Source organism: Ambystoma mexicanum, chromosome 9, assembly GCF_040938575.1.
Source record: "Ambystoma mexicanum isolate Mex_15411 chromosome 9, UKY_AmexF1_1, whole genome shotgun sequence".
In the NCBI taxonomy this organism is placed as follows: domain Eukaryota; kingdom Metazoa; phylum Chordata; class Amphibia; order Caudata; family Ambystomatidae; genus Ambystoma; species Ambystoma mexicanum.
Genome location: NC_090931.1, coordinates 1,425,906,226 through 1,425,933,170, shown reverse-complemented (window position 1 = coordinate 1,425,933,170; position 26,945 = coordinate 1,425,906,226). Strand labels below are relative to the sequence as shown.

At 46.4% G+C, this 26,945-nt stretch overlaps 1 protein-coding gene across 1 annotated transcript in view; it reads left to right on the top strand.

Annotated features, from left to right (window-relative positions):
- Positions 1 to 26,945, top strand: part of AAMP (angio associated migratory cell protein) — a 145,443-nt gene that overhangs the window by 50,646 nt on the left and 67,852 nt on the right. Inside the window, exon 3 of the mRNA XM_069616827.1 lies at positions 21,556 to 21,675. Coding sequence (XP_069472928.1) covers positions 21,556 to 21,675 — 120 coding nt within the window. The remainder of the gene's footprint in view (positions 1 to 21,555; positions 21,676 to 26,945) is intronic.

Below are 26,945 nucleotides of genomic sequence, written 5' to 3'. Positions count from 1 at the left end.
CCTTTGATCTGCTTAGTGCATTTCTTTTTTGTTGTTTTTAAAAAATGTTTTTAACAAGTGGCATCCGCATACAATACATGTTAGAATAATGTATTTTTAAACAGGTCTTTTTTTAATCAACATAGTTACTATTATATATATAGATTAGTCATAATTGTAGAGGAGCATGTCATGGCGTAGAGTAGGTAATGGTATTCTAGTTTGTAGTCTGGATCAAATCTCCTTTTCTAGAAAAGTTTGGTATGGAGCCCATGTGTCCTTTGGCCTTGAAGTAGTTCTGTTATGCACATTTCCATCTTCGTTTTCGTTCACTTGTGCCAGCTCCCAAAGCCATTGGTTGAGGACCCCCCGGGCACCCCAGGCCAGGAGGGTCTGGGGTGCCCCATAGTGGAATGTTCCTGTTGTATGGTTTGATTTTGAGCTTTGCCATTATGCGCCTCCAAGCGTCTATTGTCGTACGTACTGGATCGAACATGCAGGGGCCGGTCTTGTGTGAGCTGATTAGTGTGGATTTGATGTTGTGTGTCTCTGCTGATCGCTGTTCGATATCGACGTGTAAGTATTTAGTGTCTGGCGAGAACCAAAATCTGGCATAATGTGCCTGTGCGGCCAAGTAATATAGCTCTAGATCAGGGGCTGCAAGGCCCCCTCAGTGGTATGGTTCTGTTAGGGATTCCCATTTGACTCTGGCCGTCTTGCCGGCCCACACAAATCCCACGGTCAGGCTGCGGAGTGTGTTGAACTGCCGTATATGCCATATTTGGAATGGTGTTGAAAAGGTAAAGCAGTTTCGGGGCGACAGTCATTTTCAGGATCACCACTGCCAATTAATGATATGGGCAGTTTGCTCCATAAGGTAAGTTTATGTTCCAGTGTGGATAGGTAGCTCTCATGATTGTTTGTGCAGGAGTTTATATGATCTAGCCACCTGCACCCCCCAGTATATGACTTTCGTGCTTGCCCATTTCACACCGTGTAATTGTTCAGGTTCCTTGGTTTTATCGTTGGGAGGGGGGGGGGGGAGAATAACCTCGGATTTCAGTGTCAATTTTATAACCTGAGTGCTGGGTAAAGTTTTTGATTTCTGTCAATATTGGTGGCATGTTTTCTTCAGGATGCTTCAGGTAAATGAACGTGTCGTTGGCAGATAATGAAATTATCTGAGGTGAACCTCGTATGTGAATGCTTCTGTGTCCATGGAATTCCCGGATACGGCTTACCAGGGATTCATTTGTCAATGCAAACAGGATTGGGCACCCCTGCCTAGATCCCCTAGCAAGGTGGAGAGTTGCTGAGTAGTTTTGGTTGGTGCGAACTTTGGCCTTTGGGTCAGTGTACAGTGGCTTGACGAATTTGCAGAATTGCCCAGCCAAGACCAAGAGTCGTAACACGCCAAACAGGAAGTTCCAGGACCCAGTCAAATGCTTTCTCCGCATCCAAAATGAATGCCGCTGCTAGAAGATCTGGATTGATTTGTGCCATTGTTCCGAATAGTCGCCTTAGGTTGAAGGCCGTTGACCTGCTTGGGATGAATCTAGACTGATCGGGATGGACCAGGTGAGACATATATGGCATCAGCCTGTTGGTAAGAGTTTTATCAAGAATTTTTGTGTCAGAGTTTATCAAGGATAATGGTCTATAGGAGGCCATTTCGTTTGCGGGTTTCCCGGGCTTGACAAATGGCGTTCTCACAGCTTCCGTTAGGGAGGGAGGGAGTGATCCGGTTGCGTTGGCCTCCAACCACACCTCCAGGAGTCTCGTTGCTAGGATGTCTTTATAGGTCTTGTACAGTTCTATGCCAATGCCGTCTGGGCCTGGGGCTTTATTTGATGTTAGTGAGGCTATCGCGTCTGATATTTCCTCGACTGTGATTTGGCTATTTCATTTTGTTATGTCATCTTCATCCACTTTTGGAAGCCTGGTTTGTGACGGGTGTTGGTGAACTTCCTCCTACATCACTCCATCATTGTTTCAATAAAGTATTTGATAGTAGTCTCCGAACATATTGTTTATATCTTTGTGTTCAACGGTGGTCTGACCGCTTGGTTTGGTTATGCCACCAATGTGTTGTGTGCCGTGCTCCCCTTTTGAGGATTTGTATTTGTATTTATTTGATTTTTATATAGCGCTTTACACCAAATTCTGGCTAGAAGCCGACCAGGGCGGTCTGCCTCACCATATCTCCTTGCTTGCGCTGCGTGTCTCATGCTCTGCCAGATCGCAGAACTTCTGTCTATTGCCATTAATCAAACCCAATAGAGTTCTGTCGTGTGTGTCGCCGTATTCGTTTTTTCTAATTTCCTGAGATCCCCCTCTGTCTCCTTCAGTTCAGCTCTGATGGTTTTCAATATTTCCGGACATGTTGTCATAGTACCTCGGAGCCAGACTTTGAAAGTCTCCCAGACTGTGGAGTATTTGGGAACTGAGTTTTCAGAATCGCCGAAGAATGCCTTGATGTCTATCCTTAGTGATTCGACGAGGGAGTCGTCGAGCAGTGCGGCCTGGGGCATTCTCCACGGGGGTCTTGGTCTGATGGTGGCATCCTGTTGTACTTCCAGTACTATTGGTGAATGGTCGGATCAGGTTCGTGGTAGGATGGTGGATTTGCACCTGGCCTCTGTCCATTTCTGATATTAGCCATGCGTTTATACGGGAATAAGCATCATGTACTGTAGTATAGTATGTTGACTCCCTTGTAGTCGGATGTTCTGACCTCCAGATGTCTATTAATGCATACTATGACATGATCTGATGCTGCGTTTGAGCTGTCTTGGTTTCGTATTTTTCTTTGGTGCTTGATCTATCCATGGATAGCTTCAGGATTGTGTTAGTCACCGCCCCATATGACTGGGAAGTTCGAGGTATGATCCAATAGAGTAGCTATTCTTGCATAGAAACTCTAGTCGTCTGCTTTGGGGCCGTACTGTCATGATGCCTACCTCCAAGGAGCCAGACCCGGCCCAGCTTCCCCAGAGGCAGACATCATGTCCCCGAGGGAAGTCTCAGCAGCCCCAAGTAGGGGCCCTTTGGACTCTGTCCTGGCGCCTTTGGCGCCAGGCTCATATTGGACAACAGTTCATAAAAGATGACTTTGTGTTTAAAGGTGCTTGGTGTAAACTTACCTGATGCAGACCATGCTGCAACATCCGGGCCATCTAGAGGCCTGAATGGGACTACTTTATCTTTGGGGACTACTTAACCACACGGGTGTGGCCGGAGGAAGAATATATACCGGAGAGGAAGGATACATACCTGGAACTACTTTGAAGGCTATTTAAGCCACGCCCAAGCAGCAACTCACGCTTCGCGGCGTTCTGCATCTAGCAGCTGGACGCTCACCGTGTCTGCTCCTGCATCCTGACTTTTGCCACGCCCGCCAGCATCCTGGAACACCTGCAAAGGGAGAAGAGAAGAGAATAGGACAAAGAAGAGTCCTTACCTGCAAAATCCGCATTCCGGAGACATTTCGCCGACGATCCTGAAAAGGAAGACATTCATTTTAAAAGCACATCGCATCGATCGCTGCAGGGCCGCATTCCACTCACCTTTACTAGGCGCCTCCATGTTCATCAGCGACCATCTGGATCCGCAGCCACATTTCAGCGCCTAGGGAGAAAAAGACAAGAACAAAGGTGAGCTAGGGAAGAGAATAAGAAAACCTTAATTTGCCATCATAAGACTTACCTGTTGGGTCATTCCCACTTCATTTCTGGTCGGTGCCGCATCCTGGCATTTCCGGACCCCGGCCCCTAAGGGGGGAAAAAAGAGACATCAGCGTTAGTGAGCGAATGCTAAGACATTACCTGAACGCTCATTAAAGACTTACCTGATATCTACTGGAACTGCACCTCTCACTTCGGGTCGGTGCCATATCTCCGGCATTTCCGAACCCCGGCCCCTATGGGGAAAAAAGACACAAGCATTAGTGCATTAATGCAAGGACACTAAAGGAACCTCTCATCAAACAACTCACCTGAGTATCCTTCGTCTGTTCCATTGCTCATCTTGGAATCTTTGTTCTGCACCTGGAATAGAGACAACGGACAATTATTATTTCGGGCTCATACTTATAAACAGAATTCTCACAGTAATTTACCGGGAAGGTCAAGCAAACTTGAACTCTCTACAATCCATGATCCAGTGAAGTAACTGGATTACAACGCACCCCTGCATCAGAAGCAGGATGGAGAGCTTGGCCTTTCAGACCCTAAGGTGAGACTTCACAGGGAATCGCAGAAGGGTTTCGTGGAGGGTGAGAAGGGAGTGGGAGGCTTACACATTATCCCGCAGATTGTTAATACTCCCTTTTCACACACAGAAGGATATTTCTGCGAGCCAGACAAGCCAAATTTGAGGGTCCGGTCCTGTCCATCTTCCGAGTCCTGCGCTTCACAATAGAAGAGGCAACAGCACTCCAAACCAGGCCTGCGCCTCCGTGGGAGTCAGGTGAGCGTAACATGTACGTATTGATGAGGAGCATTGGGCTGTTATTGAAGGTGCCTGACACCAGGACGTACCTACCCTCAGGGTCTATTTCAGTAGTGCTTACTCTGAAATCTTTGCTTTTATGGGTGAGCATTATTATTCCTCTCAATTGGGAGGATTAGTTGGTGTATAATCTATTCTTACCCCATTTGTGCGCCAACTGTTTGTGCGTCAGTTCCAGTACACAAGTCTCTTAGAGCATCACAAGATTGGGCGAGTATCAGTCTAAATATGCTCATATCTTTCTGGCCTTAATGGGATTGTTCAATCCTCTCACATTCCATGAGATTGCTTTGAGTTGGAAAGCTATTCCGCTTTGATTGTTCCTTTTGTTCTCTTCTCTTAGTGGTGTCTTCGCTCGGATTTGCAGGATGTCGTATTGGATTGCATGCCTGTTGCCTCAACTTTTATAATCTTTATAACCCGCAACCTTCGGACTGGTTCCCATGCAGACCCTTTGAATGTCTAGGTTCCCGGGGTCCCCCTCCTCCCTCACCATCTGCCCCAACTTGATGATGTACCCCATGGAAAGACTTGGTATACCCCTGGTGGGGCATGTTGCCAGCTTGCCTTCCTGTTAGCTCAACGTCCTTGGGATAGAATTTTTGTCTTCTCCTTTCTGTTATTATAGAACAATGTGGTGTTCTGTGTCTCTAGATATAAATAGGTCTTTCTCACTCGTTTTCATTTGGGTTCCCCTCTTCGTTGTTGCATGGAATGTTGGCCTTGGGATGTTGTTGTCTTATAGGGTTGGGTATTCTCGCTTCCACATAGGCCAATGCTTGTTCAGGGTTCTCAGAGAACTGGGTTCTCCTGTCATGTTTGATACTTAATTTCGCTGGAAACATAATTGAGTACGGGCCGCTTCACGTTGACATAGGATCTTCTCTGTGATTGTATGGTGTTTGAAAAATCAGGGTATACGTGGATTCTGCTGGATTCGAACTGTAGTGTTCCGCTTTCCTGGGCAAGTCTGAGCACCAAATCTCTATCTCGGTAGTTGAGTAGCCTCGTAATTATTGTCCTCGGGGTGGGCCAAGCACACTGTGAGCCCTTTCCAACCGGAACAGCGATGATAACCTTGCGGGGGTCTAAGAGTGTTTGAAGGAGTGTTTGAAGGAGTATTTTGATGAAAGGTTCCATGGGTCCCTTCGTCGCGGTCTCTGGAATTCCAACTAGTCGGATATTATTTCTATGTGACCTGGATTCCAAGTCTTTGCATTTATTCGCTAATTTGGTAAGTTCAATTTGCAGTCATGGCTTGTGATGGTATCTTCGTTCGTACTGATGCGTCCTTCAGCCTCAGTGATTCGGCCGCTTGCTTTTTCTGCTTTCGTTTTCAACGATCTATCGTGCCCACTATGTTGTCCAATTTCACATTTATGGCAAGGAACCAGTTTTTCATTGTTTGTAGTAAGTGGTCATTCCTTGAGGTCTTGCCTCCCCCTGGTGCCTGTGAGTGGTCGGTAGTGGGGTGGTCCTCTGGGTACGAAGTTCTAGGTTCTGTGAAAGTGTCCATCGGACCCTTTTTCTTGTTGGCTCCCTAGTCATGATGCTACACGGAGCGTTGGTCTCGGGTGGACTGTTTGTTCCCCCTCAGTGTCTCTTATGACTTCTCTTATCTCCGCCATGTCTATCTTGCTACTCTGGTGTGGCACTGAGGGTGTTCGGTTTGGGAACTGTTTCTGGTGGCTATTTTGGTCTCCACAAGCCAACCAGTTTCAGTGCTATGATATAGTGAAGGGAGCCCTCCACTGGGATCGGGGTGTTGTACTTGTGGTTGCTCCTATGCCTGTAGGTTAGGGTGTAGCTACCCCCCCGGCGGATGTGGGGGAATCTCTAGATCCTGCAGACCTGTGCTGGCACCCGGCGAAGCCTGCCCACGCGGTCCATGCGGCACTGTTGTGATGTTTGCTGGACGAAGTGCCTTATTTACTGTCCTAAGTGGGCCTCGCCTTAGTAATATGGTAGTTCAATGTACGTTGTCCAGCCCAGGAATGTTGCTCACAGTGTGGGTTACTGGATTAATCCCTGGCGGTTTGCCAACCTCACGTGTCTGATGTAAATGTATGTTCATTTATGGTGTATCTCCCATGTGAACTCCAGGGGCACGGTACTCTGGCACCCACTGGGTCTCCGGGGTTTTGTCTCTTACCTTGCCGTCTCCACAGGATATACCAGCATAGAGCTTTCTGTTACGGAGGCCGGGGGAGTGTCCACTCAAGTTGTTGCTGAAGCTGTCGCCTGGGTTAAGTAGAGGTCCCCCTCCCCCCGACATCCAGCGAGGGCAGATTAGGCACGGGTGAGCTGGAGAAGATGTTTGAATGCTTTGTAATCTCGGAGTTTGCTTTGTAAGCCACTCCACAGCAGTGCGTGGGCGTGGGTGGTTGAGATCCCTCAACGTCTCTTGATGCCCCACCTTGACTACAGGGGAGCAGTATGGGGCAGCACTGCCGCATAGTACTATTGTGTTGTGCTTCGCATCCGGTGGCCTGCCCCTATGCAGTTATTAATCCAACATCTGTCAGAGTTCGAGTCTCTGCACGATTGGGCCGGTCCCTTACCCCTGGGGTCTTGGACGGAGGTGGGTCCCGAGCAGTGGCTTCCAGTGGTTGGTGCCGGGGTCTGCACGCTGTCTGGAGATGGGCCGCAGTGGTGGGATACGCCCTCTTCGTCTTGCTTAGCCTGACTTGGCTTTCGGATGGTCATGGTGCTTTGTGAGCGGGTACTCGGGTGCTCCGTGGACGTTCGTCGTACCGGCGGTGCCGAGTGCCTTGGGGATGCCCTATGATGGCAAGGGGCCTGTACGGAGCCAAATTGGGTCGTGGCGCCCTCAGCCGAACGTTAGCCTGGAAGCTGTGGTCGGGTTGCAGCCGATCGTATTCCGGGTGCCAAGGACTGTCAGTACGCTGCTCTGCTCCTGGTGCTAGACAACCTTTTCAGGTCTTCTGTGTTGAGGATACGGCAGTCAGGGTCTGCAGTTCGTTGCTCCTCCCATCTGCAGGCCTCGTAGTCTGCGCATTCGCGGCCTAACATTGCCCCAGTGCTCTAGAAGTCTGTAACGGGTGTCTGCCTCATGGCAAGTCGTGCCATCAGCCCTGCGGATTATCTCCGGTTTCTTTCCACCATGCGGCTCAGGAGCTCGCCAGACGTGGCACACAGTTCCGATCTTGGACTCCAGCGGTTGTGGAGTCTGTTAGTGAACGTAAAGCAGGATATTTGTCACTAGGATTTTTCCCTCAGACGGAGCTTCGCAAATAGGCGGCCATTGCTGTAGCTGCTCAACAGCACCCCCCTGCTTAGTGCATTTCTAAAACAGTTATTACTTGTCCTAGAGTTGCATACTGCCCCTCTGAAAAGTCTATATGCCCTTACTTACCTTGAACTGCTGATTGCCTTTGCCTTCTTAAGTCTGCTTACCTTCGAATTGTATCCTACACTCTGAAAAGTATCCTTGGTTAAACGGTCTATTCCTGTCGTAGAAATAGAGTAATACGTTTATATAGCAAAAGGTTCTACTGACCTTGACCAGCTGCTGCTCTTCCTAAGCCGTAATGTCGGGTTGTGCTTTCCCTGAATTGCTTTAGTGCACTTCTAAAATAGTTTCACTAGGTTCTTACTTGTCCATGAGTAGCTTAAGGCCCCTCCCAAAAGTATGAGCTATTGTACTAGCTTTGAACTGTGTTCTAAAAACAAAAGTACATTGGTGTTGAAATTGTATCCATTCAACAGAAAGTTACGTATTTTGCAAGATATACTTGTAACAGTGTTGGTCTGTTATTCTATAACTGAATAACACTATGTTTGTACAAATAAACTTAAGTAGTTCAAGGGCAGCAGTCCCTAACTACTTGGGTTTCACTCTGCACCCAAGAAAAAAGGAAGAAGAGCCCCCCCCCCACCTCCCCCCCCCAAGTTAGTACTTGGGTTCCCCTATTGTGTACTACCGGGGCTATGGACATAGCCTGCAGTAGAAAAATCACACAATAGTTGGTGGAACACCTCTAACTGCCACCACGCATAACGAGGAAGTTGTCAATGTGACTAAAAAGTAATGGGAGCAAATAGAAGGGAGATACTAAGTATCCCCGTGGCACTCCACATAAGGTGGTTTGTGCCAGTCTCTCTGAATATAAAGTTTTAGGACAGCTACTAAATATCTCTCTATCCTTAATAACTGTACTTGCTCAAGGCTATAGAAAAAGAATCTCTAAGGGGGACCCAAAGGGAGCGATGTGCTGCAATAGTAAAATGCAGATGCCTTATATGGAGGAAAGTAGACTCCATAGGGCAGATAGATAAAATTCAAAGAATAGAGTTCGAAAAGACAGAGCCCATAAGAATCATTGAGTGGAAAAAGGATCCACTCATTCAGGATTTCAGAAAAGGTTCCAGTAGTTCAGCAAAATGTTCTGGGGGGGGTCTCACTAGAGGAGATGCAGCATACACGTGATACATCTCCCTAACACTGCACTGTTAGTTAAACCATTTTATTTTTTATTTTATTTTTTATATTTGTAAAGCGCGCTACAGCCCAGAGGCATTGAGGCGCTGTTGCAAGCAAATGACTTGGTTACAATTTCAAACTATCCTGCACCTTTGCCCTGGTATTCTTGTTCTAGTTTTAGTTCCTCCTCCCCCATCCCATGTTAGGGAGAATTTTAATGTCTGTGCTAATTCCCTTAGAGACCCCCAGCTCTGTTGCTGGATTTAAGACTTTTATTTTATCTCCCGAGTGAGTGGGACCTTTTCCTCCATGTGTTTTTTTTTTTTGTATTTTTTTTTTTTTTTTATACCTAATTTGGATTTTGTGTATTCACCGTTTTTGGAGTCTGATAAACTCCACAAGCATCTGCTTTTTGTATGGCGGCATGCAGCACCTTCAGTGCAGTGTCACTGATAAATCCTTTGGATTTCGCCTAAGGTTTAACTACCTTTTCTTGTGTGAACTACAGTTCCCAAGAATAGTAAAGTGAAATTGACTTTACTTACCTTTTCCCTTTGTAGGTCCAGCAAACACCATCTTTTGTGGAGTGCTGGGGGTTACTTAGTAGCCTCTTAGCCTACTTTCGCATGTAACATTGTTTGTTACCCTCACTGCTTTGGCTGGTGGCAGTGGTTTACTTTTTTCTACCATTGTGCTTTTCTACCGCAGGCTGAACCCTCAGCTGCAGTACAGTCCCCATGGGTGGCCCCTGTACTTTTTTTGGCCTTTGGCCATTTTCTGTTTGTGAGGTCTCTCGTGGCTTTTACTCTGTGCGTTGAGACAGGTTTTAGCCCTTTGTTCTGCCTTTGGCCCTGAAGCCCGCCCCTGGCTCCAGTGTGTCTGGAAGGACAGGATGTGAGGGAGGGTCCCAAAACTCCTCTGTCCTTTGTGTCTCGGAATGCCTGAATGAAACCTAGTCCTGATTGGCTGGCTGGCTGGCTGGCTGGCTGGTCCGTCCTAAAAGGATAGCCACCCTGCTGTGATTGACAACCTAGGCAGTGCATACATTGGAGAAACCTGCTTAAAAGGCAAGGGTTTTGGGACTACAGGCAGAGTCGACCATTGGGAGAAACACCCAAAGAAGAAACCATGAACAAAACCTGCTGTAACCTCCTGGGCCTTCATTTGCCCGGTGAAGGCCTGCTGCTGCGCTGATCTCCATTTTCACCTAGACAGAGAAGCTCTGCAGGAACGACTTCTCCCCTTGTGTAGTGGGACCAGCTGACCCTGAGACGAACTCCTCTTGTGCACCATCCCTGACTTGCTGTGCCTCTCCGTTGCTGCAGACGCCCAATACTGGGGGGTGGGGGGTGTTAGGGAGAATTCTCTGGTTAGGCTGAATTTCCCTACCTAGTGAGTCCCCCAGCAGCTTTGCTGGATTTCTGGGGTTTATTTTTTTTCTCCTGCCAAGAGTGAGACTCTTTTACCCTCACTCTTGGACATGTGAACTGTGTTATCTTGGACAAACCTTGTGTTGAATGGGCTATGGGGTCTTTTACTCCATAGGGCCTCATGTATTTTTGTGATGTGGGTTACACAGCACCCTCTGTGCAGTAACCCAGGGGTGTCTTAGGGACTCCCCAACATAGACTCCATACCCTGGGACTGACTACTGTCTCCCAGGGCATGTAAAGTCACCAAAGGCTTTATTAGTCTTGAATCCTGAACAGAACCAGTACAAACCATCATATTGTGGACGTACTGGCTGGGGCAATTCGATTGCCCCAGGGTCTGTTAGTCGAGGGGGCACGTCTCCGTCCCCCCTGATCGAGTTTTGGCTGGTGGCAGTGGAAACTACTTTTTATATTCGACCGCGAATATTTCCCTATGGGATTTCCCATTGTTTTAGGCTAACACATTTAATTATTTATTTACGGTAGCCTTAAACATACCGCCGGTTTATATATTTATTCTTATAACTCCGGTCGGGTTATTTTGCCAAAACTTGATCCTAAAATGGCGTTGGTGTTCACCTCTGTAATTCTGACCCAAAGTGGAGCCCTTTGTTCCACTTTTGGCGGGCTTCTCCACAGAAGCCCTCCAAAGTGGTGCCACTCTGTCTGGGGTACTTAGGAGGGGTGGAGGGGAATTTAGGCACCCTGGACTGAGTTACCTTGGTAACTCAAGTCGCACTCCGTCCTGATTGGCCCAAGTGGTGAGCCGCCCGGCTCACCACTTAGCATGTTTGAGTGACAGCTAGGCTGGGTGAATGGGGGTTTGCTGCATAAAAGCAGGGCTTTGGGGACTGGAACTTCAGAAGTCGCCACAGGACCAAGAATCCGACGAGGGAAGAGCTGAGCCGACCTGCTTCGACGACACCAACTGGTGGAGCCCTGCTGAACCGTCTCACCACTTTTTCCGACGACCGAGGAGAACTCTTAACGGAGTGGCTCCTTCCCTTGACTGGTGGGGACAACCAGTTTTTCGCCTTCTTTCCGTTCTTCGAGGTATCTCGTGGCCGCCTTGCCTGTGCCAAGCACCCCGGCAATCGGAATACCACACTTTACCCCCAAACCGCGAAAGTCGGTACAACCCTTTAACCGGAGGACTCCGCGGCTGGTTTCTTCCCGGGCAGTGCTACGACCTTTCTCTTCTGCTCTTCAGCGAGATATTCTTCTCCCCTGACCGACGTCGAGCCTTGCTGTCACTGCCTGGAACAACTGCCACCGCTGGAGGATCCTTTCCGCTTAAGGTACCGTGTTCCGCCTGGCTTCCCTTGCCACCGACTGTACGGGGTAGATTTAGTCCCCGGCTTTCGAACCTGGGAGTGCCTGGGACACTTTGGCTAAACTTTCTGAGCCACTCTAAACTCTTTTTGACTCTTTGCAAGACTTTGAATCTCTAAAAACAGTGTGATCTTGGGCACATTTTCGCTCCGGCTACTCTAAGAGTGGGCCCTGCCTAGTGACTTTTGCTCACCTGTGACTTTGTTCTTCTTTAAGCCTATTGCAAGTGTTCTGGACCTTAGAGTGGTGTGTTTAACCTACTTCTGCTTTTTCTACCCCTTTCTTGGAAACTACTAGAGTGTCATCTAACGTTAAGCACTCACCTCTGTTTTAATTAAGTGGTGTTAACCTAGAGTTGTCTAGATAGGAGAAAGGATTGAATCTACTTTCATTATAACTGTGTTTGAAGTGTTTACTATATTTTGCTAGAGTGTTTTTAACTTATGTGTATTTTAAATAAATAACTATATACTTTTGAAACCAAGCTCTGGTCAGTGTTTGCTTGTGCTATTGTATTTTGGTACCTATTGTGTATACTTTGCATACTGCCTAACTCTTCTTGAGAGAAGTCTGACTGCTCAGCCACAGCTACCAGGTAAATCTGGGTGGTACAGACTGCTACCAAAGGGGTTTACTGCTCTACCTGTAGTCTTAAATCTTTTGCAGTGTTCCCCAAGGGAACTGCACAGGTTTCTGCCTAACACTGGTGTACAGCGGTGGGATTTGTATTGAGTATACATTTTAGTGTGCTTTAGATACCTTAGTGCAACTAACCACAAAGCTTAGCACTAGAAAAGTAAAACCTCTAACATGTCAGTTATAGAAAGCTATAGTCAAGAGTCCCTGGCAGCCAAAACTGCTGATTGTTTAAGAGTGCTCTGTAAACATAAGGATCTCATGACTAAGGGCAAGAAAATGGAGCTGATTGAAAGATTGTTAGCTAACCAAAGTCTGGGTGATGGTTCAGAGGAACCTACCACTCCAGCAACTGTAGATGACAGTATTGAAGTTAACATGGATCAAAATGTTGATAATTCTGAGGAAGAGTCAGAAGAGGAGGGTGAGGCTGGTGTGACTGTCCCCCCTAGGCCTCTGCCTGCTCTACCTGCTGTACCTACTGGGCCCTTACCAGGCCCCACATTTAGTCCTCAGTACTTTGAACTGGAGAAAATGAAACTAGAATTGGAGTATAAGAAACTTAATGCTCAAACTGACAAAGAACTAAGGCTAAGGGAAATGGAGCTCAAGTATGAGCTAGAATTGAAGAAATTGTCTGTCGAAAATGCTTCTCTCTCTGGCTCCTCTAGAAGTTCCAGTCCTAAAAGACCCCGGATGCCTAAAGAATTGGTTGGTATGTATGAGCCTAAGTTGGATGTGTTGGATTGGTTGTCTCTGTTTGAATATAATCATGGGCTCCAGAACATCACAGGAAATGACCTACTCACCTGGTTGTTCTCTAGGCTTCCCCCTGTTGCAACTGATGTGGTAATGGAGATGGGGGAGGAGGATAAGAAGGACTATGAATGTGTGAAACTAGCTTTGATAGCTAGGTTTGGGAAGACCCCTTCCCAGTATCTTAAGAGGTTTAGAAGCCTCAAAAAGCATGATGGTACCCCTTGGGCTACCTGGGTGAGTGAAGGGTTGAAAAACTTAGAGGGATGGATTAAGGGTTACAAAGTGAACACTTATGAAGGTATGAAGAATTTGTTTATGTTGGAGACTATTTATGATGCCTGCTCTCCTGAGCTCAGACAGCACTTGGCTGATTCCAAGGAATTAGATTCCCGGAAGCTGGCTAAGGCTGCTGACTTGTGGGTTGCCAACAGGGCCACTCACAAGGATTCTGGGGTAACTCAGAAAAAGGATGGGGAGAAACAGCCTAAAAAGGACTCCAAAGAGAATTCTAATAGTACAAGTTCCAAAGAGGGCCCCAAACAAAACTATAAGGGTAAGCCACAAGGGAAACCGAATCAGGCTAGTGTACCTTCTGGTCCAAGACCGGAAGGAGGTCAGAACAAGCCTCCATTCCAGCGAGCCTTTGGCTCATGCTTTGTTTGTAAGGCTACTGACCATGTGAAAGGAGATCCCAGATGTAAGGGTAAACCTTCAGGGGTCCAACTTGCCTCCTTAGCCTTCGCTCCAGAAGAGGAAGTACATATGGCAAGTGGAAACTTTCTATTACTGGCTGATGAACCCACTGGAGTCTCAGCTAGCGTTTCTTTAGTCTCTCTGGGGTTGTGGGAACAACAGAATTTAGATGTGTATAACTCTATCCCAGATAATACTAAAGAGTATTATAAGGACAGTGTCCAGGTGAATGGTCAGGAGACTCCTGCCATTAGGGACACTGGAGCCAGCATAACTGTGGTGGATGAATCATTTTTCAAGGCAGAGGATGTTGCTAAGGCACCCAAATGCCTCACCAGGTTAGCTGGTGGGCCTGTGCAGATGTGTCCCCAGTTACCAGTTCTCATCCAATGTAATGATATGGCTGTAAAAATACCTGTCAGTGTACAATGTGAAGTGCCAGGTAGGGTTCTGTTGGGTAATGACCTCAAAGCTCTTGGAGTTGTATCTCATACCCCCAGACCCCCTAGCAAAAGGTTACAGGAGCTCACAAAACCTGCAAGAGAGAAAACCCTGCGAGGGTTATCTCAGGAGATGACAGAAATCACTCCTCTCCCACTGGAGCAACTTACTGCAGTAACAACCAGATCAGGAGCAAAGGGGCAACCCAAGACTCCTAGAAAAAAGCCAGCAGCAAGCACTCCAGTGCTTCCAACAAGGACTTCCCCGAGGTTGTCCAAAGTTACACCTGTAACTCCACCTCCAGCTGAGGCTGAGAGGGAGGTACAACCCTGTGTGGTTGAACTAGACTCTGAAGAAGAGCTAGAAGGAGGCCCAAACCTTATTGGTGATTTGGACCCTGAGGACCATCCTGAGCTGCAGTCTTTACTGGCAGAAGGTGGACCTAGCAGGGCCGCTTTTCGTAAGGGACAAAGAGAATGTCCAACTCTGGAAGGTCTCCGCCACCAGGCAGCTTCTCAGGCCGATGGGCAAGAGCCTGGGAAGTATAGGTTACACTGGGAAGATGGCCTCTTCTATAGTGAACCGACTGAGTCTGAACCTGGAGACTACAAGCGCCTTGTGGTCCCCCAAGAGAACAGACAACAGTTCTTACAACTGGCCCATGAGATACCTTTGGCTGGTCACTTGAGTTTCAAGAAGACCAAGGAAAGACTCTCACTCTACTTTTATTGGCCAAAGATGGGGGCTGAAGTAGACAGACATTGTAAGAGCTGCCATACCTGCCAGACTTCCGGTAAGGTTGGATCCAAGAATGTGGCACCTTTAGTGCCTCTCCCCGTTGTGGGAGTCCCATTTGAGAGAGTAGGGATTGACATAGTTGGTCCCCTTGATCCTCCAACCTCCTCAGGCAACAGGTTTATCCTTGTTGTAGTAGACCATGCTACTAGGTACCCTGAGGCAATTCCTATGAGGACTGTTACAGCTCCGGCTGTGGCTAAGGCCCTCCTTGGTATTTTTACCAGGGTTGGGTTTCCTAAGGAAGTAATCTCTGACAGGGGGTCAAACTTTATGTCCCACTACATGAAAGCCATGTGGAAAACCTGTGGAGTTACTTACAAGTTCTCAACAGCATACCACCCTCAAACAAACGGGTTGGTTGAAAGGTTCAACAGAACCATGAAGAGCCTGATAGGTGCTTTAGAGGAACCCCTTAAGAAAAAGTGGGACCTTCTACTGCCATGCCTTCTCTTTGCTTATAGAGAAGTCCCTCAGGAGGGAGTAGGTTATTCTCCCTTTGAGCTTCTCTATGGCCATCCGGTCAGAGGTCCATTGGCCCTGATTAAGGAGGGATTGGAAGGTGCTCCTCCCCTCAAGCCAGTCAGAGTGACTGACTATGTGATAGGTCTCCGGAGGAGAATGTCACACATGATGGCAGAAGCAAGTGACAACTTGAAAGCTGGTCAAGCTCTGGTCAAACATTGGCATGACCAGAAGGCTAACATGGTTGAGTTTACTCAAGACCAGCTAGTTCTCGTTATGCTTCCAACAAGGCAGAGGGCCTTGCAAGACAAATGGATGGGACCCTTCAAGATTGTGGGAAAACTTGGAGAGGTCAACTATCTGGTGGATCTGGGCAGACCCAGGGAAGCTCCTAGAGTCTTCCACACCAACCGACTAAAAGCATACATCTCCAGACCTGACGTAGGAGCCTTGCTTCTAGCTTCAGCTGCAGAGGAAGAAGAGAGTGAATCTCTCCCTGATCTCCTCAGAGGTGTGCCTTTAGATGAAAAAGTCGAAGGAGTCAATCTCTCTTCAGACCTGACACCTGAGCAACAAGAGGAGTGCAAAGCTACGTTAAACCAGTTTGCCTCCCTGTTCTCACTGTCACCAGGCTTGACCCCTTGGGGCCAGCATGATATACTCACTGGTGACTGTCTGCCAGTCAAAAGCAGAGGATACAGAATGTCAGAACATATCAGAACCCACATCAAAGGAGAGGTCAAGAAGATGCTTGATCTCGGGGTAATAGAGCCCTCTACTAGTCCATGGTCTAGCCCAGTTGTGTTGGTACCAAAGGCAGGATCCAAGGATTTGAGATTCTGTGTGGACTATAGAGCTCTAAATGCAGTCACCAAGACTGATGCCCACCCTTTGCCCAGGACAGATGAGTTGGTGGATAAACTTGGTGCAGCCAAGTACCTCAGCACATTTGACCTTACGTCAGGCTATTGGCAAATAGCCCTGACAGACCATGCCAAGGAGAAAACTGCATTTTCAACCCCAGTTGGCTTGTACCAGTTTAAGGTCATGCCTTTTGGATTAAAAAATGCACCTGCCACATTCCAAAGGATGGTGAACCAAGTTCTGGCTGGGATGGAAGATTTCTGCATGGCATACTTGGATGACATTGCAGTCTTCAGCCACTCCTGGGAGGAACATGTGAACCACTTAGGACATGTGTTGCAGGCCCTTGAACAGGCCCATTTGACAATCAAAGCCAGTAAGTGCCAGATTGGTCAAAGTAAAGTTGTCTACCTTGGACATGAGGTAGGAGGTGGAGAAATAAGGCCTTTGCTCAGCAAGATTGAAGCTGTGCAAAATTGGACAACACCAACTACTCAAACCCAAGTGAGAGCCTTCCTAGGCCTCACTGGGTATTACAGGAATTTCATTGAGAACTATGGGACCATAGCTTCTCCACTGAATGTAATCTCCTCTCCTAAATTCCCTAAAAAGGTAAAATGGAATGAGGAGTGCAATCAGGCCTTTGAAAAACTGAAAAGAGCTCTTTGCCAAGCTCCAGTATTGAGAGCTCCTGACTACCACCAAACTTTCATTGTACAAACTGATGCTTCCAATGTAGGTATAGGTGCAGTTCTAAGCCAACTGGATGAGAAGGGTAGGGTGCACCCCATTTGCTTCATCAGTAGAAAACTGAAGGATCCTGAGACAAGGTGGGCAACTATCGAAAGAGAATGCTTTGCTATTGTGTGGGCACTGAAAAAGTTTAGGCCATACTTGTATGGTTCTACTTTTGTTATTCAGACTGACCACCAACGCTTGAGATGGTTAATGCAAATGAAAGGGGAAAATCCAAAACTATTGAGATGGTCAATCTGCCTACAAGGGTTTGATTTTTCCATTGAGCACAGGTCAGGGTGTCACCATCAAAATGCTGATGGACTCTCTAGGATGTATATCATCGACTAGAGGTATGAGGTTCATCCAGGAGTGGATTAAATCCTCCTGTCCCTTAGTCTGGGGGGGGCGAGTGTTAGGGAGAATTCTCTGGTTAGGCTGAATTTCCCTACCTAGTGAGTCCCCCAGCAGCTTTGCTGGATTTCTGGGGTTTATTTTTTTTCTCCTGCCAAGAGTGAGACTCTTTTACCCTCACTCTTGGACATGTGAACTGTGTTATCTTGGACAAACCTTGTGTTGAATGGGCTATGGGGTCTTTTACTCCATAGGGCCTCATGTATTTTTGTGATGTGGGTTACACAGCACCCTCTGTGCAGTAACCCAGGGGTGTCCTAGGGACTCCCCAACATAGACTCCATACCCTGGGACTGACTACTGTCTCCCAGGGCATGTAAAGTCACCAAAGGCTTTATTAGTCTTGAATCCTGAACAGAACCAGTACAAACCATCATATTGTGGACGTACTGGCTGGGGCAATTCGATTGCCCCAGGGTCTGTTAGTCGAGGGGGCACGTCTCCGTCCCCCCTGATCGAGTTTTGGCTGGTGGCAGTGGAAACTACTTTTTATATTCGACCGCGAATATTTCCCTATGGGATTTCCCATTGTTTTAGGCTAACACATTTAATTATTTATTTACGGTAGCCTTAAACATACCGCCGGTTTATATATTTATTCTTATAACTCCGGTCGGGTTATTTTGCCAAAACTTGATCCTAAAATGGCGTTGGTGTTCACCTCTGTAATTCTGACCCAAAGTGGAGCCCTTTGTTCCACTTTTGGCGGGCTTCTCCACAGAAGCCCTCCAAAGTGGTGCCACTCTGTCTGGGGTACTTAGGAGGGGTGGAGGGGAATTTAGGCACCCTGGACTGAGTTACCTTGGTAACTCAAGTCGCACTCCGTCCTGATTGGCCCAAGTGGTGAGCCGCCCGGCTCACCACTTAGCATGTTTGAGTGACAGCTAGGCTGGGTGAATGGGGGTTTGCTGCATAAAAGCAGGGCTTTGGGGACTGGAACTTCAGAAGTCGCCACAGGACCAAGAATCCGACGAGGGAAGAGCTGAGCCGACCTGCTTCGACGACACCAACCGGTGGAGCCCTGCTGAACCGTCTCACCACTTTTTCCGACGACCGAGGAGAACTCTTAACGGAGTGGCTCCTTCCCTTGACTGGTGGGGACAACCAGTTTTTCGCCTTCTTTCCGTTCTTCGAGGTATCTCGTGGCCGCCTTGCCTGTGCCAAGCACCCCGGCAATCGGAATACCACACTTTACCCCCAAACCGCGAAAGTCGGTACAACCCTTTAACCGGAGGACTCCGCGGCTGGTTTCTTCCCGGGCAGTGCTACGACCTTTCTCTTCTGCTCTTCAGTGAGATATTCTTCTCCCCTGACCGACGTCGAGCCTTGCTGTCACTGCCTGGAACAACTGCCACCGCTGGAGGATCCTTTCCGCTTAAGGTACCGTGTTCCGCCTGGCTTCCCTTGCCACCGACTGTACGGGGTAGATTTAGTCCCCGGCTTTCGAACCTGGGAGTGCCTGGGACACTTTGGCTAAACTTTCTGAGCCACTCTAAACTCTTTTTGACTCTTTGCAAGACTTTGAATCTCTAAAAACAGTGTGATCTTGGGCACATTTTCGCTCCGGCTACTCTAAGAGTGGGCCCTGCCTAGTGACTTTTGCTCACCTGTGACTTTGTTCTTCTTTAAGCCTATTGCAAGTGTTCTGGACCTTAGAGTGGTGTGTTTAACCTACTTCTGCTTTTTCTACCCCTTTCTTGGAAACTACTAGAGTGTCATCTAACGTTAAGCACTCACCTCTGTTTTAATTAAGTGGTGTTAAACTAGAGTTGTCTAGATAGGAGAAAGGATTGAATCTACTTTCATTATAACTGTGTTTGAAGTGTTTACTATATTTTGCTAGAGTGTTTTTAACTTATGTGTATTTTAAATAAATAACTATATACTTTTGAAACCAAGCTCTGGTCAGTGTTTGCTTGTGCTATTGTATTTTGGTACCTATTGTGTATACTTTGCATACTGCCTAACTCTTCTTGAGAGAAGTCTGACTGCTCAGCCACAGCTACCAGGTAAATCTGGGTGGTACAGACTGCTACCAAAGGGGTTTACTGCTCTACCTGTAGTCTTAAATCTTTTGCAGTGTTCCCCAAGGGAACTGCACAGGTTTCTGCCTAACAGGGGGAGTCAAGTGTCCATACTCGAGTGCAACGTCTGCCGTGGAACGAATCCGGCCAAAAGCTCCAGGAATCTCCTAAGGACCTTCCAGAGCACGGAAATTCCAACCGGTGTCCAGCATTCTGCATCAGTGGTGTTTACCAAGCGCTGAAACCGCAGAGCGCTGCTGAAACAAAATAGCCTATAGCTGCCAACGACCTTCCCGAGTATTGCCGCAGGAGCCCTCCAGACGTCCTCCCTCTTGTCCCCATGACTGAGGCTCAGGAACCAGAGTCTGCTTGGCTGTAGCAAGGTGGAATCTAGCTGGACCACCTTTTCTTCTAACCAAAGGTACTGTTTGGGCTTGGGGGTACTTCTTGCCTTAAGTCATGCTGTCTCACTTGAGGCTTGCACATACTTACTTTGAGTTGATTTCCACTCTCAGTTCACAGGCTTAACAGCTTGTGGCACTACAAGTGATTATTCTGAAACATTGTGCAAGACATTTATCCAAGAAGTGCATCTGAACTGTAGACTGTGTCCAAATGACTTTGGCTGTCCTGGCTCCCTAAAGGCACTCTTCTAAATGCATTGACTTTGGAATTGCTTATCCCCCCCATAGGTTGTGGCTTGTTAAACACTCTTACTCCTGGGAAAGGCTGATCTAGACTTTATTGGAGGATTCAGTAGTCCTCGCATTTTCTGAGAAACTGTTATAAACCTTTTTGCTTTCCTTAACCTTTCATTTATGCAACTCTGAATCTGCAAAGCATGTTAGTGTAATATATAAATGCAAATACTATCCTTGTGATTGAAGTAACCTCTGGGTGTAGGAGAAATGTACGAAGCAGATCCAAAGATTATTCACTGGCTTTGTTGATTCTGAAAAATAATTTCAAAGTTTATTTATATTGTTATAACCTTTTACCTTGTTAAAGAATGCTCATTTAAAACTGATGTTTAATAAATATTTATAACTGAAACCTTGAGTGTAAAGTGTTACTTGGCTACTTGTATTTATGGATTTCAATTGTACAGCTCTACAGCTCACATTTGCCCCTCTTGAGATGACTGTTCAGGCACACTTCCAACTTGTGTAGTAGAGACCTATGCCAAAAGGTGCGTTACCTAATACCAAGCAGATACCAGAAAAAAGACCCCGATTAGGTGGATTTACTTGAATACACTGCCTTCGGTTCCATCTAATTTCATCGCGGGATGTTTTTTTGTTTTTTTTTTTTATGAAAAAACGCATCGCATTTTTTTAACTTTGGGGGAGGTCCCCCCGCCAAACCCCGCAATGTTCTATAATTTGTATTTATTCCCAACACCCACACCGCCTATATATAATTTACTAACGCCCCTAAAAAATTAGAAATTTGCGTTAAAAAACATCCCGCAATGAAAGGACGTCGTACCACTGCCTTCGTACGCCGTTTAACACTAGAATTCTTCCCCAGGATCCTTTCCCGCTCTTTCTATGTGAAAACCCCTTACTCAATTTGTACTTGGTTTCCTATCCTATGCTGCTGTCTCCTAATACAACTGGAATGGTTTGTTGTGGTCCCATTTCTACTCCCTTCCCCTTTAATTCTTTATTCATGCATCAAGATAATAACATGGCACTCTCAAATGCAAAATTGAGGCTTAACTAAGATGTGGTGTGCTGTGTGCAAGTTGCAACTGAGGGGGCAAGTAAAAATACTAAGTGACCTTTTATTTCTGGCTAGTAGCTTGCAAATTGCAATTTTTGTCTCTATTTTTACCCTCTCCAATCTCTCCTTTGAACCCAATGTTGTGATACAAAACTAATTTCTCCCAATTCTCACATTTACAAATCATCAAAATTAAAAACCAACAACAATCATGATTTCTGACCCATGTGTCTGTGATGGGAACTTGTTGAATAGTTCTAGGTCCTTTGTTTTCTAATTGACGTTTTTTCTTCCTCCCTTTGGAAAGCTTCTGTTTTCTGTGTGAGCCTGGACCCCGTGCAAAGTGCCCTGGCAGTGACTGGGGGCGAAGATGACAAGGCTTTTGTGTGGCGTGTAAGCGACGGGGAGCTGCTGTTCGAATGTTCAGGTAAATTCACTCTCTTTGGGTAATGCATGTTAGGGAGATTTATCATTTTTATGCTTCATGCCCTCTCCCAGTGAGACCCTCAGCACATTTTGCTGGGTTTCGGACATTTTCTTTCTATCCTGAATGAGGGGAGCCTTTTGCTGTGACTTTGGTACTTTGTTCTGTGTTTTTATCTTTACTATGTAGTCTACTTTCCTCATATCTCTTTAAAGGCATCTGTATTTAACTTTTACATCACAAAGCACACAGCACCTTGGGTGCAGTGTTGCTTGGAACCATCTGTATACTCCTTTGAGATTCATTTACTATCATTAAGAACTACAGTCCTCCAGGATGGAGGGATACTCTGTGTCCCCTCTAACTATATACTATGAGAGATTAGCACACACACCCTAATGTGGAGTGATAAGTGGATACCTAGTGTCCCCCTTCCCTCTGCTCCTGTGACTTTTTAGTCACCTAGGCAACCCTATAGTTATGGCTGGTAGCAGTAGACGTGTTCTAACAACTATTGTTATTTTGTTACCGCAGACTGTATTCAGTCTGTTATGTACAATAGGATCACCTATGTTCTAACATGGAACACAAATCATATGTGAAGTTCAACCAACCTCCTTTAACTTTGTTGGGGTGGGGGCGCGAGGGGGGAACTAGAACAAGAATACCAGGGCAAAGGTGCAGGATGGTTTAACTAAAAGTGCCATGTTAGGTAAATGTATCATGGTTATGCTTCATCTCCTCTCCTAGTGAGACCCCCAGAACCTGTTGCTGGACTTCTTGACCTTTTCCTGAAATCCTGAATGAGTGGAGACTTTTTCCACTCTTTCATTCTTATGGGATCTGTCTTTTGAAACTCTTTTCTAGTCTACTCTCCTCTATTTCTCTTTAAGGCATCCATATTTTACTATTGTAGCACACAGCTCCCTATGAGCAGTGTTGCTGGAAACCCTTTGCGTCCCCCTTACAGATTTCTTTTTCTATATCCTAGAGTTCTTAAGGATAGAGAGATACTTAGTATCTCTCCTAAAACCTTATTTTCTGAGAGACTGGCACACACACCTTATGTGGAGTGCCAAGGGAATACTTAGTATACCCCTTCTCTCTGCCCCTGTGACTTTCTAGTCACATAGACAACCTCCTAGTTATGGCTGTTGTCAGTGGACGTGTTCTACCAACTATTGTTATTTTTTTTCTACTGCAGGCTATGTCTATAGCCCCTCTAATGCACAATAGGGACACCCAAGGGGGCTTCTTTCTTTTTTCGCCATTTCTATCGTGGTTGTACATTGCCCTTCTACCATTCTGGGAGGGGGGTGGGGTTGTCTCTGTGTTTCTGTGTCTGTGGGTCTCTGTCTAGGCTCCAGTGTCTCTACGAAGGCAGGAAGTGGGGGAGGAGTTTTACACTCCCCTGCCCTTTTTCTTCCAGAGTGCCGGAATGGAACCAGTTCCCACTTAGCGGCTGGCTGTCCTAATTGGACAGCCACCTGCACCTTTCTGTAAAATTCTGAGAGAATTTGCAGAGGAGCGAGTGGGAAAACTAAATAAATGGTGAGGTTCCTTAGTTGAAAGGCAAGTCGACCAGTGAAACAGAAGATCCGAAGCTGAAGACAACCAGAGATGCCTTAAGACTCTTCCAGTAACTGTGAAGCCACCACTGCTATCATGACCGCGTTTTCTGATCGACAGAGGAGCTCGGAAAAGGAAGACTTCTTCCCTTTGACAAGTGGGGCCAACCAGCCCTGAGATGAACTACAAATCGAGCCATCTCCCGAGGTGCTGTCTCTCTCCAGAGCTGCAGACTGTGAATACCAGAAGACCTTTGACCTATCTGCAGTGCAATGTCTTTGCAAGGCCGAATCCATCCAGAAATTTGAGCTCCAGTTGGACCTCCAGAGGCACGATCCCACTCGTCTTAGTCCCCTCACCAGAGTGCAGGACTTGAGAAGTGATGAAGATTGACTGGGCGAATACTGTTTGTTGGAGCTGATAAAAAGGTGCCAAAACCACTGACTGACCAAGGATAGGGAAGCAATCCATGTCCAGGGTCCTGTCTCAAGAATGCTGCTGAGACCATTCCATTCAGAGTCCTTCCTTTCGTCACAAGACCGAGGAAAGACTGGATCCGTTGCTGCTGTACAGAGGAGAGCCCAGTTAAGTTTTACGTCTTCTAACCGAAGGTACTGTGGGGGTAAAGGTAGAACTTACCTTAAGCCGCAGAGTCGCTCCTGTGCGTGAAGAGGTGTCCGGGTGGCCACCCTACCTCTGACCCAGGCCTGCCAGCTTGTGTCCCTTTAGGAAGTCCTTTTACAGGGTCTGCCTAACTTGTGTTCTATCATTGAGTATCTTATTCTAGTGACCTGAAAGTATCCTGAGGGTCTATGCTTATTCTGCTACTTCGTAAGACTTTAGCTTCACTCCTACCCTGACTTTTGTATAGTTAGGGATTGGACTTCAAAAGCATTATAAGATCTGATTTGCTGCTGTGTGTATAACTAACCTTTTCCCTTATAAAAGACTTATCTGATGTGGTTTTGCTGAATAAATACAATTTACTGTTTATCGGTAAAGTAACGTGAGTGCACGGTAGTACCGATAATGCGGTAGAACTGTCATTAGTGTCAATGTAACAATTGTAATAGCAAGCAACTACTATTGAAGTAATCACCTGATAAGTATTATTAAGAATTCCTGTGTGTTGGTTAGTGAAATAAGTATTTAACTACCTTCCTTGTAAATAGGAATAAATGTATATTTATAATTTAACACTTATTGTGTAAGGATTTCTTTGGACTCTTGTATTTTCTGGGTTCAGTGTACTTACCTACAGCTCACAGCTTCCTCCTTTGATAGGCCTGGCTGCTCTGCCATTCTACCAAGATCCTTTGGGTAGTACAGACTTGTACTAGGAGCTGGGGACCTGTATGCGAGGGATAGTTTTATGAAGTCTTACCTCAAGTGGACTTTAGTTAAACTCCCCTAACAATGCGTCCGGGGCAAGCAGCAATGTTCTGCTGCATTGAAGGAACAAATGCTGTTTCGTTGCAGAATTGCTCAAATGTCACTGCAGGTTTTTACACTAAACGAAAAGAATATTAGAAATTCAGTTATCGAAGTGTATTGATTAATTGTCCCTTATCAGGGCTCTCCTTGACCTCTTAGTTGCTAAGAGAATTCCTGCTGAAACACTTGTGTTTGTGCATGGTTACACCTGTGGCCTGCCATGTTATCTTTGCTACAGCTCCTATGATCCTCCAGCATTGACATTGCAGGCTTGGAAACATGGGAGTTGAAGTCAGAAACATCTTGAGGACCAGATAATGTGTAACAGAGTTATTTAATGGCTTGGAGGAGGAAAGTAAATGTCATATCCTTAGTATATAATGGAAGATTAAGTATGTAGCCTTTATTGTCCTTAAAGTTAATTTGAGGAATTTCCATTAGCTTGGGCCGGACACAGTTCTGTATTTAAGTGCTTCATAAAGTGGATAAGAGCTGTTGTGTTGAACATATGTAGCGCTACGTTCTCTAGGTAATTTAAGAGCTAAACGTGTTTACAAGCGCCATCAAATGAACAGAAGCCAGTCTGAATCATATTACTAGATGTCCATGGAAAAATAAAGTTTTTCAGTTTGTACTGCAACAAGTTTCAGATGTCCAAGGCGACCAAAGGACCAAGGATTCCAAATCTGGGCTTGCTGGGCAGACCTGCTTTTCCCATCCTCAGTAGATCTATTACATCTCGGCTTGAAAATATTTGAGGTCCTACTTTATTTGTAGGAAGTGAACCTACAATGGGGGATTTTTTTATAATGACAGAAGTGTGTTAATCGCCTCTTTGAATGTACACTTAGCCTGAATCTAAAGCTAACGGTCCAAGTCCCCCCTTTTCTGTGGCGCCGTGCAGAAAAAGGGTGACTTGGTCCAAGGCGGGCATTGGTGACTGTTCACCACATTATTTAGCATCTGAATTTTATAAATCGGTGTCTTGTGGCACCCAAGCACAAAGAGTGGCCCTAATCTTCAACTCCCACAATTTCTTTGTTGGTGCCGTTCTGAGATTCCTGTCTATATGGGTGGATGCTGGATTCAGTGACTGGGGGCACTCTCACTCACTAAGCTGTTGAGCTAAGTGTTCATGTCTGGCTGGGAATCCAATTTTAACACTCAGTGTTTTGACTTTGGGCAGAATGGGAAGAGACAAGGAGCCTGCGGACTTCTCATGCTCTGCACCATATTTTGCTTAATATATCCCACCATTTTTTCTAGTCCGTTCTTCCTACACAAACTAAGATCCTGCTGTCTCAATGCACCTTAACCCATGCTAGATTATGAGCTTTGGGATTACTATGGTGGTGAGCTGGCACAGTGTACAACCCCCATTAAAAATAACTTTTACATTTCTTAGTGTTACTGCAAGTGCTGAGGATGGCCAATTGCTGTTCTGACTCAACCACTTAACGTTGCTTCTAAATTCTTAATCTTCTCCCGCCTCTTCTACTGCTCTTCTCTTCTCTTTGGACTCCCTTTCTCTCATCTGCCCCCCCCCTAATATCCATCTACCACTCCTCTATTCGTACTAGGTCTCCTAGGTCCCCACGATTCAATTTCCACCTCGCTCTCTCAGCTGGGCTGGCTCCCCTTCCTCTCACAACTAAAATTTCAATTCCTCTGTATAGTCTTCAAATCCCTCCATGAACTTGCCCCCCGACCCCATCTCTTCTCTCCTCTCATTCTACACTCCCTCCCGCTCTCTCCGCTCGGCTGACCGCTTACTCGCTGTACACCATGCACCTCCTCACACTTCCGTTCCTTTCAGCTCTTGGCCCCCCTACATTGGAACTCCTTACCTCAATCCCTACTCATCCTTCCGCACCTCCTTAGTAGCCCTTCTCCTCCACTCCCCCTCTGACTTTCCTTCCCTACCTTCTCCCCTCTCCAGCTCCCCTCTTCCCTTCCTATCTCCTCCCCCCCCTTCCCCTCGCACCCATTGATCTCAAATCAGTTACTTGTTACCTTCCATACCTACCTCCCCTACTTTTCCCTCCTCCCTTCCCTCTACCCCTCCACCTAAGTAAATTGTTCTACATATTGTCTCACTGGTTTGCTTCATGATTGTATATATGCTTCTTTCTTTATTGTACCTTGTTATACTGTGAAGTGCTTTGGATTAAAGCACTATATAAACCTAATAAACATAAACCTCAACATCCAGTTCTTCATTTAGCTAAAAAGAGCTCATTCACTTTGGTAGTTTTCTTGGGTTGCGTCCC